This window comes from Peromyscus leucopus, chromosome 13, assembly GCF_004664715.2.
Source record: "Peromyscus leucopus breed LL Stock chromosome 13, UCI_PerLeu_2.1, whole genome shotgun sequence".
NCBI classification, from domain to species: Eukaryota; Metazoa; Chordata; class Mammalia; order Rodentia; family Cricetidae; genus Peromyscus; species Peromyscus leucopus.
Window position 1 is genome coordinate 14,172,268 of NC_051074.1, and position 21,348 is coordinate 14,193,615.

At 36.9% G+C, this 21,348-nt stretch overlaps 1 protein-coding gene across 19 annotated transcripts in view; it reads left to right on the forward strand.

Annotated features, from left to right (window-relative positions):
* Ppip5k2 (diphosphoinositol pentakisphosphate kinase 2) overlaps nucleotides 1–21,348 on the forward strand; it is a 73,149-nt gene that overhangs the window by 16,432 nt on the left and 35,369 nt on the right. For 15 of the 19 annotated variants that reach the window (XM_028879110.2, XM_028879095.2, XM_028879100.2 and 12 more), the window contains exons 8-19: nucleotides 1,428–1,589; nucleotides 2,561–2,682; nucleotides 4,113–4,214; nucleotides 5,186–5,272; nucleotides 6,216–6,291; nucleotides 6,408–6,517; nucleotides 7,828–7,913; nucleotides 9,605–9,730; nucleotides 9,852–9,973; nucleotides 10,321–10,503; nucleotides 18,350–18,491; nucleotides 19,338–19,561. In XM_028879110.2, coding sequence (XP_028734943.1) covers nucleotides 1,428–1,589; nucleotides 2,561–2,682; nucleotides 4,113–4,214; nucleotides 5,186–5,272; nucleotides 6,216–6,291; nucleotides 6,408–6,517; nucleotides 7,828–7,913; nucleotides 9,605–9,730; nucleotides 9,852–9,973; nucleotides 10,321–10,503; nucleotides 18,350–18,491; nucleotides 19,338–19,561 — 1,542 coding nt within the window. The remainder of the gene's footprint in view (nucleotides 1–1,427; nucleotides 1,590–2,560; nucleotides 2,683–4,112; nucleotides 4,215–5,185; nucleotides 5,273–6,215; nucleotides 6,292–6,407; nucleotides 6,518–7,827; nucleotides 7,914–9,604; nucleotides 9,731–9,851; nucleotides 9,974–10,320; nucleotides 10,504–18,349; nucleotides 18,492–19,337; nucleotides 19,562–21,348) is intronic. The other 4 variants (XM_028879097.2, XM_028879099.2, XM_028879107.2 and 1 more) reach the window with 1 other exon arrangement.

Genomic DNA, 21,348 nt, shown 5'->3' on the forward strand with positions numbered 1-21,348 from the left:
AAAATACATTTAATAAATCTAATCTCATAAACATTATACCTTAACTGCATGGTGCACTGCATAAAGAACATTATTATTTTTCAAATGGCAACAAACTGCATTTAACTGCTGCTGTCCAGCGTCATCATGAGAGTATGATAGTGTATTGTCAATGAACCAGACAGAAATCAAAATTCAAAAGATAATTTCAACTGGAAGTAAATCACAGTTGCATCATCTTATGTCAGATCAAAAACTCACAAGTTCAGTATCATAAGACCATATGAATCACAGAGACCATATAAGTTTCAGGTTCTATCTTGAGCTTACCAGTTAGTTATTTTAGAGAAGGTTAACTGTTTAGCTTCTTCTTCGTTTTCTTTTACTGTTATTGGTACTAGGGATGGAACCTAGGCCCTTATGTGAGGTAGGCAAGCATTCTAACACTAAGCGCTCATTAGTCCAGACTCTATTCAGTTTTGTGTGGTGGACACCACTGACAGTTGGAAGCCCAACAACTCCTTTTAAAGAATAGTGTTCTTAAATACTTAAAATAAAACGTACAGTATTACAAAGGTGACAGATTTTAGTGAAACTTATAAAAATGTTTAGGTAAAGCTTAAATACAGATGATTCTTTAAAGGCTAGTGAGTAATGCAGTATCAGGTTGAGCATTCTAGTAGCTACCAGTTTCCAAGCAGTGATTAATGCTAGTGATGTTTGGTTCTGTGTCGACTCTACTGTGATATAAAAATGCCATTGCTCTTGATAACCACTCAAGCTTACCTTTTCCCAGAATGCCTTTCTCTGACTAGGCTGCTGTTTCTAAACTTATAAATCTGATCTTGATCCTGTCCTTTACATTTTGCTGGCAAATTCGCATTGACCACAAGATAACATTCATGTTTGCAGGACTGCCATGTGAGCTATTTCCTACGCTCTCTTCTGAAATGCCATTTCTTAACTGCTGAGCCCTCTCTCTAACCCCCAACAAATGCCATTTCTTACAGTACATACTACAGTCAAATTCTCTTCCCTTCCCAGAATACCTTGTGCTGCTTTATTCCTCTGCCTTATTACCTCTGTAGAAACCTTCCTTTGTCTACGTTTGGATTAATCCCCACGCCACCCTTTAAAAAAAAATCCTGTAGCCTATTTTTCTATTCCTATTTGAGTTGTATCTTACTGTTATTAGACATAGACAATTTTAGCATCATAATGCTCAGTTTAGTAGTTTAGTACAAAGAATAAAGCCTCATGCTGTGTAAGTAATTATATATAATCCTTTCGAATGTATTGAAAATCGTGGCATGTAAAACAGAAAAATGTGTCTTTTAATAATCTGGAATCTGAACTATTTTAAATAGATACTTTTCTTTGAATTTCTTATTTTCCAGTTATATATTTAACTAGCAATATATGCTATATATATTTCCATTTTATGAAAGGTTTACACTGTGGGCCCAGACTATGCTCATGCTGAGGCTCGAAAATCTCCGGCTCTCGATGGCAAGGTTGAACGAGACAGTGAAGGGAAGGAAGTCAGGTACCCAGTCATTCTCAATGCACGGGAGAAGCTGATTGCGTGGAAAGTCTGCCTCGCTTTCAAGGTAAGCTGTTACACAAATTACGCATACCCTTGCAGTCTAAGTTTGTTTTTGAGCACTAAGCATTATTGGACAAGAGAAAAGTAAGCTGAGGGAGTAATTGTGTATGTGAGTTCATGTATGTATGTAGGCATTTCTGTGGGTCTGATACTGTTTTCCTGTATTACTAATGTGTTCTTTCCTTATTATAGAAAAGTAATAAACCTTATTCATTTAGTCAAAAATTAAAGTTATAGACTAACACCACTAACTAGTATTTAGTGGTAGTGCCTAACATATTTTTTCAAATGGTGATAAATACTTTTTACTTTTATAAAATTGATTAAAAATACTGTTGAATAAAAACTATCTTCATTGTTTTATTGTTTACCTCTAAACCCTTCGGCCTAATACACAGTAAAACATGTTCATGAGAACAGTACAAATACCTTCTTAATACCTTAATACCTTTTTGCTTCTTGTGTTTGACTTTCTCCTCTTCTTACTATTCATTTTTTTAAATCTGATTACTAGTCTATAGTAAAAATGTAAGTGGAAGTGTTATTATCTGCACTTAATAAAGAATGCATTTTATCTTTTTAAATAAGGCCTATCCCAGATTCTTAACATAAGCTAATTACATTACTGGTTATAAATAAAAAGAACTACTTATATGAAGTAATGTGAAATCTTTTGTGTGAAGAATGTTAGTCTCTAAATAAGCTATAATGTGTTCTTAAAATTTGTTTTATTGTACTAGGATTTTAGAGGCTAATATCGTTCTATGTCTTCATGATAGGGAATAATCACATGGAATACACACTATTCAGAGTACTCAAGGTTATGATTATTTGTAACCTTTATTTTTTATATAACAAACCTTTATGTAATATATTATTAGATATTTTAAAATATATAAATGTTCTTAAAAAACTAGAATACTGAATCATAATAGTTCCAATGAAACCTTAAAATTTCTAACTTGTTTTAAATAGCAAACAGTTTGTGGCTTTGATTTGTTACGTGCCAATGGACAGTCCTATGTCTGTGATGTCAATGGCTTCAGTTTTGTGAAAAATTCTATGAAGTACTATGATGATTGTGCAAAAATACTTGGGTAAGTATTTACCTTTCTCCTGTTTACCTTTGTGTATTTGCTAAGCCATGGAAGTTTTTAGGTCACTCTAGAGTAGCACTCAGTACTCACAAGATCTCTGAGTTGTGCTTTGGGTTATGAGGACAACTTAATGGGTAACATGTTGCTAACAACTTTACATCATGGACTTGGATATAACACGGAGCTACTAGATACAACATTCTTCAATTTTTCCTATGTAATTGTATTTGAAATGTTTCTTTAACCTACTTAATGGTATAAAATAAACATTTATGAAATAAAATACCAGAGTAATACAATTTTCAAATTTAGGAATTTTTTCTTTCTTCTTTCTACATGTGTGCTACTTGTTGTTCTAATAAGATTATCAAATAAATAGAAAAGAAAATATTATGTGTAGAAATACCATTTTTATATCTCATTTCAAAGAAATTGGAAGCAAGGTATGTTAAATTTTAGTATGAATTACATGCCAACTTAGAAGAAAAGAAAAATTATGTCTATGTAAGAGAGAGAGAGAAGAGGAGAGAGAGAGAAGAGAAAGCAAGAAAAAGATTTAGTGAGAAAGAGAGGAGAGAGAAAAGGGAGAGTGAGTTTATGTACACTGTTGACACATGGCCATGGCCGTATGAGTGCTTGTTCATGTGTGTGCGTGTGCTTGTGGTGGCCAGAGAGCGACCTCAGGCGGTGGTCTCAGGTAACGTCTACTTTGAGACAGGGTCTCTCGGTCTCTCTGGCCTGGAACTCTCCTCATGGGCTAGGCTTGTTAATTCTGGACATCAACATGTCTCTGCCTTCCCAACACTGGGATTACAAAAATACACTACCATGCCTGGCCTTTTTTTTTTTTTTTAACTGAGTGTGTAGTTTTTTACTGTGTGATTCAAAATCAGGTTCTCATAATTGAAAGGTAAGCACTTCACCAACTAAGAAATCTGTCAGCCCCTCAAATCAATTATTAAAATGTGTTTTCAGTATAGTAATGGCTTGTTAGAAATTATCACATTTACAATAAGTTTGTCAGAGATATAAGTCAGTTGAAAAATATTCTGTGCACAAGGCTGTGGGTTCCATGCTCAGTAGACATAAAGAATCCATATACATAAAGAAAAATAGCTTAAATAGGTGTTTAACAGACAGAGAATAAATGATAAGAAATGCATCTAACTAGAAATGTAATTAAAGCAGCACTTATTTTATTTTTCAACTGTGTAAGTTAATCACAAACTTGTAGCATTTTGTTAGCATGTTCAGTTTAGGCGTGCCTGTCTAAGGTTTCATGATCAAGACTTGATTTGGGGAAATTTTTTATGTAACATAACTATTAGGGAGTTTGACTTTAATTCTTACGGTCCTCTATCATGGCATAATTAAATATCAACTCTGTCTTTGAATTAACTAATTTTTAATAATATTCTTTGGTTTTAAAGCAATATTGTCATGCGAGAGCTTGCTCCACAGTTCCACATCCCCTGGTCAATACCCTTAGAAGCTGAAGACATTCCCATTGTACCAACCACATCTGGAACGATGTAAGTTTCAATTATGTATTTTTCATTCAGAAATTCCTTGCGTTTTCCATGTTAGTCTACCTTACTACAGTAAAATATAAATTTCTGAATCATTATTATATACTCTATGTAGTTTTATATGATTCAGTGTGAAGATAGGGGAACAGATACGTTTTTATAAAGGTATACTAAACTAAAACTCGAAATGTTGTGTTAAAATCCTGAAACAGGCTTGAGCAAGTCCAGAGCCACATAATAAAACCTATAACCGTGTTTGGGTGTCACTAGGTGTATTGCTCAGGTTTATAGGATCGTGCACTTTCATGTTTGTCTAGTTATATATGTAGGTAAATCAGTAAGATTGATATTGCCAAAGTGTTTGATAGCATTTTGCATTGGGAAAATCACTCAGTTTAATGTCAGGTGATTTGACTGAATGCTTCATAGTCACAAGTTTAGAGACTTATTTTAGCATGGTAAATATTCTGAAAAATCCTAATTGGGAGGAAAATGTACTTAATTATGTTTCAAGGCAGTATTTTTAAAGTTATTCAAAATAGAATATTTTTGGACTGTTAATATCTTTCAAGGATGTATTTGTTCAGTGGTTTGCACTTTGAAAATTGAAATGAGAGCTCTTTGGTCTGGCATACCACTAAACTTTTCTAAGTTGAATTTTAAATAATTTTTTTCTTAAATGACAAGATACACTAAATATATAAATACAGCAGCCATCATATAAAAGTTGATTTTGCTTTGATTTAATGGTGTCTCCCCTGATAACAATCTAATAATACAGGGCAGATATTTAATAAAATTCAGGCTAGAGTTTATTCCCCTCATTATCTGTAAAGTAGAAGAAATACTGTATTTCTCAATATCACGCCTTTGTGGCTTCTTAATATCTTATAGGACCTGGTTTTTCAAAATTAAGACCGAGGAAACCTTTATTGCTGGAGAGTTGAGATCATAGGTATTTTTTGTCATTTTAGGATGGAACTTCGGTGTGTCATAGCTGTCATACGACATGGAGATCGAACACCGAAACAGAAGATGAAGATGGAAGTGAGGCATCAAAAGTATGTCCTAAGAAAAAGAACTGCCTCCCTGTGTGTAATCGAAGAGTTATGTTAGCGTTAAGCTCTTTTGATTGATGCGTCAGACAGATTTTTACCTACTACTTTTTGATCGTGAAAATATTTAATCCGCTGAATACATACAAACTCATTTAAAGTAATTATGTGTGCTAGCGCCTAAAATTTATTGTGGGTGTATCCATAACTCTCAGTCTAACCTGCCTTTCATTTATCATCATAGATATATTCTACTTATTTTTAGTTTATTATTTTCTTGCACTGTACTATGAGAATCAACACCTCAACATTCTAGAAGCAAATTGGTAGAAAGTGCCCATTATCTTTGTTCCATGTTTGATTTGGAACTTATAAAATACGGAAACCTGAGCCATTAAATATAACACATTATGTCATTAAAATTGACACATTATACATTGACAACAGAAAATATTTTTTATTTGTTTGCTGTTTCCTTCATGAGCAAACTTTTGAAAGTCATACAGTGGGTATTAGTTTGATGTGTGTTAGGCATGTGTTAAGTTTTATTGGTAAAAGAGGAGCAGATGCCAAGTGTAGTGGGTACCACTAGTTCATGTACCTGTGCTTCAGAGATGGAGGCAGGAGATCACTTGAGCCAAGGAATTAGACGCCGACTGGGTAATATGTAACCTGATACTGTGGCAGGGAGAAAAGGCAGAGGAAACCTCAGGTTGAGTGAAAGAGGAAACAGTGCTTCCAGGCACAGACTCTAAACCTTCATTGCCGTGTCTGTTTGATTAGGTTGACTATGTGGTGAGGGTTTTTGTCAGTAGCCCTTGATCTCGTGCCCCTCCCGGTGCAGCCTGTTGAATGCTGTGATTATAGGTGTGCGCTACCATGCCCAGTTTCACAGCAATAATAATACTAATTATTGCAAATTACTAACTGTCTTCTATCCTTTTGTAAGGTTTTTTGATCTTTTTGAAAAGTGTGATGGCTATAAGTCAAGGAAGTTAAAACTCAAGAAGCCAAAACAGTTACAGGCAAGTTTTTTTTTTTTTTTTTTTGTTGTTGTTGTTGTTTGCTTTTATGTATGTTGAATTTAAACCTTTTAAGGTGAAATAACATAAAAATTCATACTCTTTATTAACATACATAGGAAGTCCTGGATATTGCACGGCAGCTTCTTATGGAGCTGGGGCAAAACAATGACTCTGAAATTGAAGAAAACAAGTCAAAACTTGAACAACTTAAGACTGTGTTAGAGATGTGAGTACCTCTTTGGCACTCTTCCTTACGATACAGTGCTCCTGTTTGCTTTATGGGATTGTCATTTGTCCTAGTCAGGGTTACTCCTGCTGCAACGAAACACCATGACCAAAAGAAGCTTTGGGAAGAAAGGGTTTGTTTGGCTTACAGATCCTGAATCAGCCCATTAAGAGAAGCCAAGCCAGGAACTCAAACCAGGCAGGAACCTGGAGGCAGGAGCTAGTGCGGAGGCCATGTGGAGGGCTGCTCACTGGCTTGCTCAGCCTAATTTCTTATAAAACCAGGACTGCCAGCTCAGGGGCTGCATCACCCACATTGGCCTGGCCCCTCCCCATCAATCATTAATTAAGAACATGACCTACAGGCTTGCCTACAGCCCAATCTTATGGGTGCATTTTCTCAACTGGAGTTCCCTACTTTTGGAAGGCTCTAGCTTGTATCAAGTTGACGTAAAGTAAAACTAGCCAGGACACCATTTTCATTTCTTTCAGTGTGTTCTTCCAGTTTTTTTATTGGAGCAACTGAAGAGAAATGAAAATCTAATGTGATAATATATTATTATATTGAATTATTGCTGTTTTAGTTTTACTATGAACTTCAGTGAGGAGAAAGAAAGCAAACATTGTACTTGGGGCTTCTTGAATACTTAGAATGAAGATCACATACCTAACGGAATCATAGATTGAGCTCTATTTAGCTAAAAAATTTTGAATTATTCAATCAAAAATTGATACCCATCAGTATTTCTGTTACTTATATCCTTCATCTAATGATACTTAATTGTACTTTATTTTAAAACATTTTTATTTTATTTTTGAGAATTTCCTATGTGTATACAATGAAATATTATCATATCTACTTCCCATTTCCCTCTCCAACTACCCCCATTCTCCACTAACACATCTCCCTCCCAACTTTGTGTTTTTGTTAAATTCCATTAGTGCTGATTATATACGTGAAAGGGTGTGGGACGTCCAGTGGAGCATGGGAAACCTGTCCATGATCATATTCTGAAAAAGGAATGCTTCTCCCTCCCCAGAAGCCATCATATGGCAGTAGCTCCTCAGTGATGGCAAGGGCCTGGAGTATATCTTCAACACTTATGCCTGAATTTTGTCTAACTTGGTCTTGGAACCATGGCTTCTGTGAGAATTTTTTTTTTTTTTTTTTTTTGGACTAGGGTATTTTTGAAGAATCCATTAAGGCAGTAGAAGAGAATTAGTTTTTATCTATATATTTTAGTTTTTCTTTAGGAAGTCAATCAATACTTCATTAATACTTTATAATCTAATTGGTATTTTATTTTTCAGGTATGGTCATTTTTCTGGAATAAATCGTAAGGTCCAATTGACCTATCTCCCTCATGGCTGTCCTAAAACGTCCAGTGAGGAGGAAGGTATATAATTTTTAATCTCTCTTGCAATTATGTATGTGGAGGAACTTACTTTATTTTGCTAACTTAGACCATTTTCTGCTCAATAGCCTTTGGGGTTGGTGTGCTGTGTAAAAAACAACTAAAATGAGTATTTTGTTAACTATGCTTCTTATTCTTTAAATATATTTTTGGTTTGTTTATTTTTGAGATTATAATTTAATTACAACACATTTCCTTTCCCTTTCTCCCCTCCAAACTCTCCCAAATCCCCCTTAACCGCTGAGCCATCTCTCTAGCCCCTTTTTGTTTAGTTTTCAAAACAGGGTTTCTCTGTGTAGCCCTGGCTGTCCTGGAACTCAAGCTGTAGACCAGGCTGGCTTCAAACTCACAGAGCTCCGCCTGGCTCTGCCTCCCGAGTGCTGGGATTAAAGGCGTGGGACACTGCCTCCCCTCCCCACTGCCCTTCAACTTCATGACCTCTTTTTTTCACTAAATATGAACTGTTCAGGCCATATAATGCTACTTGTATGTGAGTTTTCACAGCTGGCCACTTAGTACTGGACAACCAGGTGGTGTGCTCTTCCCTGGGGAGGACCCCGTCCCCGTCCCCCTCTCCCTCCCCCTCCCCCAGCTCAACTCAGCTGCCTGTAGATCTTTGTGTCAGGCTGAGGCCCTTGACTTTTTCTTGTCCAGTTTTGTGTGTTCATCTGTGTCGTCTTGGTTCAGCTTAGGTTTGGGCAGACATGTTTTTGAGACTTTATGAGTGTGGCTTCTGACGTTACTAAGAGACACAGTTTCATTGGAAACTCCCTGAGCCTCTGGCTCTTAGAATCTTTCTGGCCCTCTTCTATACTATTTCCCTAGGTGTGGGAGTATTTTATGGATCTATTCTTTGGGAGTGGGCTCCACAATCTGCATTTTTATTGGTTGTGGATTTTTTTGTAGTGGCCTCCATCTGTTGCAAAGAAAAATTTCCTTGATTGGGGGGGCAGGATGAGGACTACACTTATCTGTCGGTATAAGGACAGATGCTTATGGATTGTTATTAGGGTTCATGCCAGTATGGTGGATTAGTGATTGTAGATTCTCCTCCAATAACCATGACCTCACAAGCACTGAGTAGTTAGCTATCTCCAGTACTGGGCATGGCATCCCTCTTGTTGAGCAGGTCTTGAATACATTTGGAAAGCTGTTGGTTACACCAAGATATACATGCCACTACTGCACTCATAGGGTTGTGGTGCCTTGCCAGTCATTGATGTGGTTTACAGTTGTCAGAGCCTGGTAGGGCTGTTGGTTGCTTCCCTCTTTTGGAAGCTTGCATGGCCTTGTTGTACCATGAAAGCTAGTTCTTAAGGAAGACTCTTTCAGGTCAGTTCCAGCCCAAGAGTTTCTATTATCTATCTCTGGCAATAGCAATAGCCTGGACATTAGAAGGGAGGGGAGGGAGAGAGGATAGTTCTCTGTAGAACATCGATATCCTGCTACCTAACTGAAAGAGACTTGAACACTTCAGTAAGAGCTTTAAAGGGAGAACGAAGGGCATTCCTGTGGGAAGCAGCAGTCCACAAGGAGGCACATTTAGAGAATAAAATCATTTGCATATGGGCCAACTTCCACTAAAAACAAAGCAAAGAACCCCGAGTAAAGATTAATACCAAGACCTGTCTAAACAAAGTTAACATTTGTTCTATTACTCATGTCTGTCTTAGATAACCGAAGAGAGGAGCCATCCTTACTGCTGGTTCTCAAATGGGGAGGAGAGCTAACTCCAGCAGGCAGGGTTCAGGCTGAAGAGCTGGGAAGAGCTTTTAGGTGTATGTACCCTGGAGGTCAAGGTAAGTGCTGTAATTTGATTGAGTCTGGACACTTTGCTTCTACCTTGTGGTCTTATTAAACATTCACAGAACTATAACAAAACAGAAATATAGCTTAAGTGATTTGAGGACTTCTTTTCAGGAGATTATGCAGGGTTTCCTGGTTGTGGTCTGCTCCGATTGCATAGCACCTACCGACATGACCTCAAAATATACGCCTCCGATGAAGGGCGGGTCCAGATGACTGCGGCTGCTTTTGCAAAGGTATAAACAGCTTTGCTGTAATTGTCATCAACTATTTCTTGGAGATTTCTACTAAGGCAGTATTTTTAATTCCAATCAAGCCATTACTGACAAAGATGAAGTATGACATTAATAAAGTTAATTTGTGATGAGTAGCTTAGGCATGATGACACGTAGCATATCATGAAGTTATTGTGTTGGCCTGTTAGTTCACCTGTGTTTATACCGTTGACTTTATTTTGTATTTAGGGTCTTTTGACTCTAGAAGGAAAGCTTACCCCCATTCTGGTCCAGATGGTGAAAAGCGCAAATATGAATGGCCTGTTATTTCACGTATGTTTACACCATTGACTTTGTTTTGTACTTAGGGTCTGTTGGCTCTAGAAGGAGAGCTTACCCCCATTCTGGTCCAGATGGTGAAAAGTGCAAATATGAACGGCCTTTTGGACAGTGACAGCGACTCTTTAAGCAGTTGTCAGCAGCGTGTGAAAGCGAGGCTTCATGAAATCCTTCAGAAAGACAGAGATTTTACAGCCGAAGACTATGAGAAGGTGGGTCTCGGCAGGTTCTTAGCTCAGTCTGTGTTTGTGAAATTCATCTGTGCTGTTGGTATTTCCATTTTTCCCTAGACCATTAATAATCTTCGCTATGTAGTAGTCTATTTGAGGGACCAGTATTCTTTTCATGTAAAGAATCACATAATAATTATTTTAGGTTTCGTGAGCCTGTTGGGGTTACTTTTCCTGTTGCTATAATAAAATGTCCCGATAAAAGTAACTGAAGGAAGAAAGCGTTTAATTTGGTCCACAGTTCAAAGTTACAGCGCATTCTGGCAGAGCTGCTGCCGCAGCTGGAGTTTGAGACAGCTGGGGACATTGCATTCACAGTCCAGAGGCAGACAACAATGCATGTTTATCCTCAGCTCCTTCCCCCCTTTTTATATAGCCCAGGACCAAACCAAGGCCAGAGAACGGTCATGCCCACTTCTACAGTGGGTCTTCTTACCTCAGTTAATTCAGCTAGATGATTTCCCAAAGTCATGCTCAGAGACCCATCACTCCGGCTAATTCTAGGTCTCATCAAGTTGACAACTGATATTAAATAGCATAGTGCTTGATTGTGGTCTCTGTGTCTCTGAGGTGTGTGTGTGTGTGTGTGTGTGTGTGTGTGTGTGTGTGTGTGTGTGTGAGAGAGAGAGAGAGAGAGAGAGAGAGAGAGAGAGAGAGAGAGAGAGAGAGAGAGAGAGAGAGAGAGAGAGAGAGAGAGAGAGAGAGAGAGAGAGAGAGAGAGAGTGTTTGTGACCCTTTAAAAATGTTAAAACCATTCATACCTCATAGGCTTACATCACTAGACCTACTTGACCTGCAGAACTTACTTTGCTGTCCCATATTTTATTTTATGAATATTCTGTAGTTTATAATGCTTTCAATTGGTTGCAGTTTAGGGCTGTTAAGATTAATGCTGGCACGGACATCCTTGCATGCCTCCTGGTTCTTAGGAGACCATGTTTCTCTTAGATGTATTCTGAGTGAAGTTGCAAACCTTGGTGTGTTCATATTCGGTATTTCTGGATAAAGTCAGGCTGTTTTCCAGAGTGTAAGCCGGTTAAGACTCATGAAGTCTGAAAAGCTGTCATTGCTCCATATATTATTCACATGTGAGACTCTCGGGTTATTTGATGGTCATTCTGGTGGCTAAGCCTAGGATATACGTTTTCATTTCTTTAAAGTTGACTCTTTAGATGTCCTTTTTCATGAGTTCTCCTTAAGTATCTTGTCCTTTCTTTCTGCTTGATGTCTATGCTGTTCTAAGTGACAAGAGTTTTGTGTTATTTATGTTCTTGTTACTGATAAATACGATGAGTCTTAATGACGAGTTTGAATAAGTATAAATTGATATTTTCAATTAATTTTAGGCTAATTTTTTTTCCTTTGAATTTAGTGTTTTTCTAACCAAAGTCATAGTATATTCTACTTTATGGTCTAAATTTTATGATTCTATTAACTTTATTGTTTATCTGAAACTCAGACAAAATTGATTTTTGTGTATGCTGTGAGATTAATATGTCAAGACCAATTTTTCCTCTAATTATGTTTACATTTAGCACTTCCTAAAGAGGCTCCCCACTTTCCTGGAACATTATTTATCAGCTGTTGCAGTCTGTTTCTGCCTCTGCATTCTGTTTGTTGATCATTGTGTAGAAACAATGAATCAAATCTTATGCCTTCTACACAGACTCCTCTTTAATTGTTTTTGGCATTTCTTGAATTTCCATATAAGCTTTAAAATAAACTTATTAAAAATACTGCTCACATTTTTATTTAGCTTGCATGAAATCCATATTTCCATGGTTTGTACAAATTTGCATCTATTCTTTCAACATGTGAAAATACTATAGTATATTTACTTAGATCCTTTAAGATTTTCAATAACATTTTCAGTGATATTCAACTTCCTATGTAGTATTTCCTATTCCTGTTATATTTGAGCTAAGGTAAATGGTATTTTTAATGCAGTTGTTTATGGCACTACTTGAAAATGTTTGTTATTCTTTGATTATTTTTAATATAGAAGTATAGTTGTTAATATTAATGTAATATTAGTCTGAGCTGTTTCCCAGCCTTCATATTTTTTCTTGCTTTATTTTAATGTTTATAGTTCTATAAACAATACTAAACAGAAGGCATTCTTTTTTTTAATTAAAAAAAAACTTTTTTTATTTTACATACCAATCCTGGTTCCCCTTTCCTCCCCTTCTCCTGCCCCCTCACCTCTCCTCATCCCACCTCCCATCCACTCCTCAGTGAGGGTAAGGCCTCCCTTGGGAAGTCAACAAAGTCTGGCATACGAAGTTGAGGCAGGACCAAGTCCCTCCCCGCTATGGCAAGGCTGAGCAAGATATCCCACACTAGGAAATGTGTTCCAAAAAGCCATTTCATGCACCCGGGATAAGTCCTGGTCCCACTGCCAGGCACTCCCCCAAACATATCTAGCTACATAACTGTCACCCACATTCAGAGGATCTAGTTTAGTCCCATGCATGTTCCATCTATATCCAGTAACTGATGGAAGCAGATGCAGTATTCCACAACCAAACTGGGCTGAGCTCCTAGACTTCAGCTGAAGAGAAGGAGGAGGGATCACTGGAGCAAGTGAGGTCAAGGTCATGATGCAGAAGGAATTCTTATTGCTGGCCTTGAAGAACATGCAGTCTTCCTGCCTAAGCCTCCAGAGTGCTGCTGTTAAAGGGGCATCCCACTACACCTACTTTAAAAACAGTATTGGTTTTTCTGCTCACATTCTCCCAGAGGAAGATTTAATACTTGTCCATTGGATTTGAGATTTTCTCTGTTGCTTTTGCTTTTGTAATTACCTTTTTAAAAAGTAATGAAATTATACATGGTCATTTTTTGCTAAGTTTTTGTCAAGGAAATGCTTTGGTCCTAGATTAAATTTGACTTCCTTCCTTCCTTCCTTCCTTCCTTCCTTCCTTCCTTCCTTCCTTCCTTCCTTCCTCCTCCCTCCCTCCCTCCCTCCCTCCCTCCCTCCTCCCTCCCTCCCTCCCTCCCTCTCTCTCTCTCTCTTTTCCATATTACCCTTTTTATATGTTACTCATTTGAGATTACAGATTTTATTGTTTGGAGTTTGGCATCTATAGTCATGAATCAGATCAGCCCATTTTCAGTTTTATTTATCTTAATTTCCATGTCAATGATGTGCTAGTGTGAAGGAAAAGTTAGTAAGGAACCCCTTCCTTATTTGATAAGAAATGTTTGTATACAACTATTTCATTTTTTTTCCCTCCAAAATCTACTACTAAATACTGTGGGAACTTTTCTTGTGCAAAATTTACAACAAATGAAACTAAGAATAGTTGCTACTTCTCAGTTTGGTTTGTGTTTCTACTCTCATGTTCTTCTAGAAGTTTGTTCTGATACCATTTAAGTTCCTTGCAGTTTGTATAGATCCTTTGATTTCTTTCCCGATCAGCTTCTCCATCACCGATCAACTTCATCAGTCTTCTGAGAGTCATTATTTAAATTTTTGTTTCTCTGAATTTGATTACTTTCTTAGTTTTATTCCTACACACTTCATTAATTATTACACAAAAATGCTACCGATTATTGTATCTTGACTCTGTCCTGCAGTGTTACTGAATGTACCAGGCCTAGCAATCTTTTGAGTCTCTGTGGAGTATGGAGTATTTTTGTCTTTTTCTTTTTCTTGATATGAGGATTTACTTAATGGCTCAGGCTTTCCTTCCCTTAGGAGCCTCCTACTTCAGCTTACAGAGTACCTGGCTTAGTGGATAGTATCTTGAAATTTTCTATATGTAGAATAATATAATCGATAAGGAGGATCATTTTTCTTTTTCCTTTACTACTTGGAGCTCACATTGTGGTGATAGTGTGCCTAATATATTGTGCACCATAATAAACTTATCTGGGGTCAGAGAACAGAGCAGCCACTAGATAAACATAGAGGACAGAAAATGGTGGCACACACACCTTTAATCCTAGCATTTGGAGGCAAGAGATGCATCTGGATCTCTGTGAGTTCAAAGCCACACTGGAAACAGCCAGTCATAGTGACACATACTTTTAACCCCAGGAAGTGATGGCAGGATGCAGAAAAGTATATAAGATGTGAGGACCAGGAACTAGAGCCTCATTAAGCTTTTAGGTTTTTAGCAGCAGTTCATCTGAGATCCATTTGGGTGAGGACTCAGAGGCTTCCAGTTTGAGGAAACAGGATCGGCTGAGAAGTTGGCGAGGTGAGGTTAGCTGTGGCCTGTTCTGTCTCTGATCTTTCAGCATTCACCCCAAGACCTGGCTCCGGGTTTGTTTTATTAATAAGACCTTTTAAGATTCACATTACATCACATTTTACTTTTTCTTTTGCTATTTGCTCTGGCTAAGACTCCTGGAACTGTGCTGACTGATGGTGACCCTGTGGTTATTTCTGTCCTCTAGTTCTTAGAGGAAACACTGTGAGTTTTTCCCAGATGTTGGCAAAGTTCATCGTACACAAGCCTTTATTATGTTTAAATAAGTTCCTTCAGTGCCTAAATTACAGAGATCTTACTGTTAAGGGCTGTATAATTTTTATTACTTGTTTTATTTTTTGAGTTTTTTTTTAAAAAAATATAATTATATCATTTCCCCTTCCCTTTCCTCTCCCCAAACCCTCCCATGTGCCCCTCTTTGCTTGGATGCTGTTCTTGTGTGGTGGTTAGTGTTTATGTTACTGACCCACTGTCACATCCCAGGACAAATCTTACCTAATAATGTGGTGATGACAGACAATCTTCCCAATTGTACTTGGTTTGCCGGGTGTTACTGAGGAGTTTACATTTACTTATCAGGGATGCAGAGCAGTAATTCCCTCCCTCCCACCTTGTTCTGCCTCTCTTCCCTTGCCCCATTTTTCCTCCTTCCTTGTTGGGTCTTGGTATCAGGTAAATGCTCATCTTGTGGGATGGATTTGGAATGTCTCCTTCCTTTTCAATGTTTGTGGGATAATCTTGAGATGACTTGGTTTTAGTTTTTAAATCTAGATAGAAGTGAGCAGTGACAAGTTTTAATGTTGAACATCTCTTACTTGGGAGACTTTTGTTCATACATGAATTTTTTTTACAACCTAAAGTGACACCTTTAATAGGTTATAATTTTTACTATTATACTATATTATACATTGTACTACTATAAATTTATTTTTCACATATAATGACAGCTAAGGTTTAGCTACAATTTAAAATTTTATCACTAACTTTTTTTGCCATATTTTTCAGTTTAACATCTTTGCTCTCATGAATTCAAACAATAATCAATAAAATAATAAAGTGCTTTTTCATTTTCCTAAAGTAAAAGACGAGATAATAGGCTGGATACCACTAAAGACACTTCACCTTTTGATTATGGCCTCTGCATTTAAGATCTGTAGAAATTTTTTCTGATCTTCCCATATCTGAAATATTCAGAGTGAATACTGTACAAATCAAAATCTGACTCACGAGACCCTAGTACCATAATCACACGGTCTACTAAATATTGGATTAATTAATTTTCTTGGTTATAAGATGTCAATAATATAGACACATTTCTAATACGACAGAACATCAAGTTCATCAGTTTTCTGCCTACTTTCCAGGAGGCTCGTCTCCTATGGCTCCTATTGCTTCCACTGTGACATTCTTAGCATCTTTTGGCTACCTTGATGCTGCTCTTCTAAGTTTTCAACACCTGGTTCTGGTTTGACCATACCAGCTACAACTCATTTGAGATCTGTTCTATAGTTTCTATATGATGCATTTTACTGTTTGATCGAGCATCAGGAATTGCTAGGACAGTGTTCTTCATCTTTTAGAATGGCACATACATCGAGTCCCACTAGCCCAGCACATGTGTTCTGCACACCTGCCCTGACAGTGTTGCAGAGCTGCTGGTGCTCATCCCATTCACTGTGTGAAGGTTCTGCTCTTTATTGTTTGGTTCAGGTCACTGTGTGAAGATGCTGTTGTTTATTGGTTGGGTCAGGTTTTCTGTGTTTCTATGGCTCCATTTTGATAGATATTGTGTGTCTAAAGCTTATCCAGTTCTGAGGTTTTTAGATTATGTGCATGATTTTTCATAGGAGTCCTTAGTGAACTTTTATCCCTGTGATCTAAGTGTCTCCATTTCCGCTCTGATTTTATTCTCTCTCTCTCTCTCTCTCTCTCTCTCTCTCTCTCTCTCTCTCTCTCTCTCTCTCTCTTCCCTCCCTGTCTTTTTTTCTCTATCTCTCTTGCTTTGGCTAGCTAAAGCCTCTCCATCTTCTTTTAAATTTTTTAAATTTATTTATTTTATTTTTTTTACGTACACGCACAAATGAGTATTTTGCTTGCATGTATGTGTGTGCACCATGTGTGTGCCTGGTGCCACAGGGTCAGAAGAGGATTTTTGATCCCCTGGAACTGGAGTTAGAGTGTCGGAAGCCACATGTGAATGCTAGAAATTGAACTTTGATCTTCTGAAAGAGCAGCCAATGTTCTTAACTGCTGAGCCAACTCCAGCCCATTTCAAACATTTTCGTTGATCTTCTGTAAAACTTTGTGGAAGTAAATTGATTCTGAGATAACTTTATCTTCTTTATTTTTCTTTCTTCCTGCCATTCTTTTGAGCAAATCATGCCTTAAGTCAGTTTCACAGACACATCTTTCTTAGCCAACCAGTTGATTGACTGGCCTGTAGTTTGTTGCTTGGCTTGGTTTACCCCTAATGCACCCTTTTTGAATCCTACATGCAGGCTATTTACCATACTTTTACCTTTGTGAAAGCTGGACTTCATTTTGAACCTGGTGTTCTTAGTTCAACAATATTAGATTTCTCCACAGCATCTCTTTAAAATCTACTGTTTCCAGGACAAACAAACCAAAATGTCTTTTAACATCAGACTCATGTTCTTGATCACTGGACGTTTTGTTTTGCTTTTATAGTTTTTTATGACTTTGCTGTTTCTTGGATGCTGTAAAAAAATAATAACTTTTCTCCATAGAGTTTCACTTACCTCCAAAGAACCTAGTCTGTTATAATCAAAAGTGCAATTTCTCTTTGTGTTTTTCACATTTGTAGAAACCTACTTTATTGGCTAGATATCTTGCCAAGGTAAATGTTAAAAGTTGAATTTATAACTGGTACCAATTATTGACTTCTGTTGTATTGGAAAAACATCATTAACAAAATATAATAGCAAAGTGGTTAATAGTGTGAGTTCTGCAACCAGCCTTTCTGTGATTGAATTCTGTTCCTTCTTATGCTACGTACTTCACCTAAGCAAGTTACTTAACCTCAGTTAACTAACTTACCAAGGAAAAGATGATGATGATTATAAATGCCTAGTATAATTATATGTAGGTATATGTCAAGTGGTTAGAACCATAGTTGCACATGATATGCAGATCACCAAATTCCCATCAAATCTCATCCTTTAATTGAGAGTACTTCTGATTTTTTCTGTAGATAATCTAATTTTAGTTGAAGTTTAATATTGTTTCAACATGAAATTCTGAGACTTTCATACCCCTTTAAAAACATACAGATTGTATTACTGGATGTTAACTATCTTTTTTTTTTTTTTTTTTTTTTTGGTTATTCGAGACAGGGTTTCTCTGTGTAGTTTTGGCTCCTGTCCTGGATCTCGTTCTGTAGACCAAGCTGACCTCTAACTCACAGAGATCCGCCTGGCTTTGCCTCCCAAGTGCTGGGACTAAAGGTGTGCGCCACCTCCGCCCAGCAGGATGTTAGCTATCTTAATGTATAGAATGTAATTATTTTCTCAGCTGTGGAAAGGTTTGTATTCATTCTCTTGGATAATGGGACATAGCCATTTAGAAAACACTTTTATCTTTTTCATTTGTAGCTTACTCCATCTGGAAGCATTTCTGTTATCAAATCAATGCATTTAATTAAAAATCCAGTGAAAACCTGTGACAAGGTATATTCCTTGATTCAAAGTTTGACTTCTCAAATCAGACATCGGATGGAAGATCCCATATCATCTGGTAAATATTTTTTTTCCTTAGAATTTAAAACAGAAGGCACTGTCATTTTTTAGTAAACATTTCAAATAAGATGTATGAATCTTCTTATGATATCAAATCTCTTGTTTGAAGTGTGGCTATAGTATGAATTAATGTATCTATCCAACAAGGAATAATAGCTAGGTTATTGTCACTTTATCCATGATAGTAAGAAAAAGACAGTAAAATACTCTTATTTGATTATTGAGTTATTTAGCATTTCCAGATAGTTAAGCAGAAAATAGGCAGCACAAAAAGAAGCAGAAAACTGGTTCTAAGGTTAGTTTGAAATCGTTAACAACTTGGGTTTCTTGGTGATAAATAATTCATTCAAACTCCTCTTAATATCTAAGACTATTTTCTGCAAATATAGTCACTTATTCTGTTTAGTTGTAGGAATTTAGGAAAGTAAAGTATTTAAATTTTAGAATAGAAAGCATCTTAATTCTAAGAGTTTTGCTATAATTTTTGGTGTTTTTCTTTTTATCAAAATCTGTAATATATGGGAAAGGTCTCATAAATAAATCAGGCACCTAATGCAAGTACTTGTACTATGTACCTATCCAAGCCTGCAACCATCCAGTATATGTGGTATGTGTGGATAGTAGTACCTTCTAGCTTCTTCTATTAGCTTGATCTTTTTCTCTTTAAAGTTTTCTAACTATAGGGAGCCCAGTCATGGCGGCACAGGGCTGTTATCACAGGCAGCACCAGAGAGCCTGGAGAAGGGTAGGGAGTTCGAGGCCAGGGAAAGCTGCAGAGGACTTTAGGCTGTGTTCCTAATCAGATTGTTCAGTTGGATATACTAAAAATTGTGTGTTGTTTTAGATATCCAGTTGTACCACAGTGAGACTCTGGAACTTATGCTGCGGAGGTGGTCCAAGTTGGAGAAAGACTTTAAAACAAAGAATGGAAGATATGATATTAGTAAAATCCCTGACATATATGACTGCATCAAATATGATGTTCAGCATAACGGTTCCTTGAAGTTAGAAAATACAATGGAACTATATAGGCTTTCAAAGGCATTGGCAGATATTGTCATCCCTCAGGTAAGTTACTCTTAGGAGGTAATTTCCTTATACCTTTGTGTATAAAGCACTTTCATAGTACTCACTACTGGATAAAGACAAGTTTGCATGATCCTAAATATATCTGTGAACTTTTATATTAAGCAATTTTGAGTTATTATAAGCTTTTTATCAGTAATATTAATCACAATTACCTGATTGTCTAGACATTTGATGATACTGACTTTTTAAAAGTAGGCTTTATTTGTTTAACCATTTTTAGTTTTATGGCAAAATTAAGTACAAGGTTTAAGGCGTTCCCATATGGCATCTGCCCCTACACTAATGGAGCCTGCTTCCTTTTTCTCCCACATTTTACTCCACTGGGATAGCATATTTGTTGTATAACCACATTGACATATTGTGGCTACCCAGAGTTGATAGCTTATGTTAGGATTTATGCTTGATGTTGTATGTTCTGTGATTTTTAGCCACATGTATTGTAATATGTATGGTATAAAGTAGTTCTGCTGAATTAAGGATGTGGTGACTTTTTTTAATTGAATAATAATATGCTGACAATCCTGGGAGCAGTATGGGGTAAATGCATTAGCAAGTTTTTATTGCACACAACTAGTGTACTTGTGAGCACTGTGCTAGGGAAGTGTGTGGGAAGTAAAGAAAATGTTGATTGTGGTTCTCTGTAAGCATTTTCTCAGGCTGGGAATATAGTTCAGTGATAGTATACTTGCCTAAAATGTATAAGGCTTTGGGTCCAGTCTCTGACACTCTTATGTCAGCAGAAAAGCAGAAAAACAAAGATGTCTTTTTACTTTATATAGAAATATTTCGAAAATGTTTAGAGGTCAAGATATGATATCTTGATATGATCAGACATTCCAACTGCCAGTGAAAGTTAGGCAGCAGGGAAACAATGAAATATATATAAGGTTAACGCTTATGAGGAAAAATTCAACTTGCCTTACTTATAAAGAGTTGTTCAAATAATGCCATATTTCTTTCCTGATATTCACAGAATGCCAGTGTTCCTTTCCTGATATTCATAGAATGCCAGTATTCTTTTCCTGATATTCACAGGAAGTAGATAGAGGAGACTTTGTAAAGCTTTAGGCAGGGCACACCCTCCGTAGGTGCTCCATTCATTTGACTGTTGCCTGCTCTTCACCACAGAGGAACAGCTGTATGTCTGTTCCATCAGAAATATAGGACATACTCATGGTGAAGATTATGAAACATTTTTGACTACTTATTCATAAATATAAGATGGCGCTCTCTACCCTGAATAGTGGCTCATATGCACTTTTCAAAATAGGCTTGCAGTATATCTAAATGTATCACTTAGTAGTCTCATAAATATGTAAATGCTTTATATGATTGTTAGTACAATCTGTATCATTATATAACTTATTTAATTTTACCTCTCTTTCTGTTAAATATTAAAAATATTTTAGAATTAAGGATAAACATCTTTTTCTAGTGGTGGACCAAAAAGAGTACTCAAATGGTAATGGAATTTGAGGATAATCTGAGATTTAATTATTTTTTTATTTTGCATGTTTGGGTGTCTTTCCGGTGTATATCTATGCACCATGTGCATGCAGTGCCCATAGAGTCCACAAGAGGGCATCATAACCCTGGAGCTACAGTTACAGACAGTTATTAGCTGGCATGTGGGTTCTGGGAACTGAACCTAGGTCCTCTGGAAGAGCAGCTTGTGCTCTTAACCACTAAACCATCTCTCCAGCCCCCTGATAATCTGATCCTGCACTGTGTATATACTTCAGTATATTCTCTCTCTCTCTTTTTTT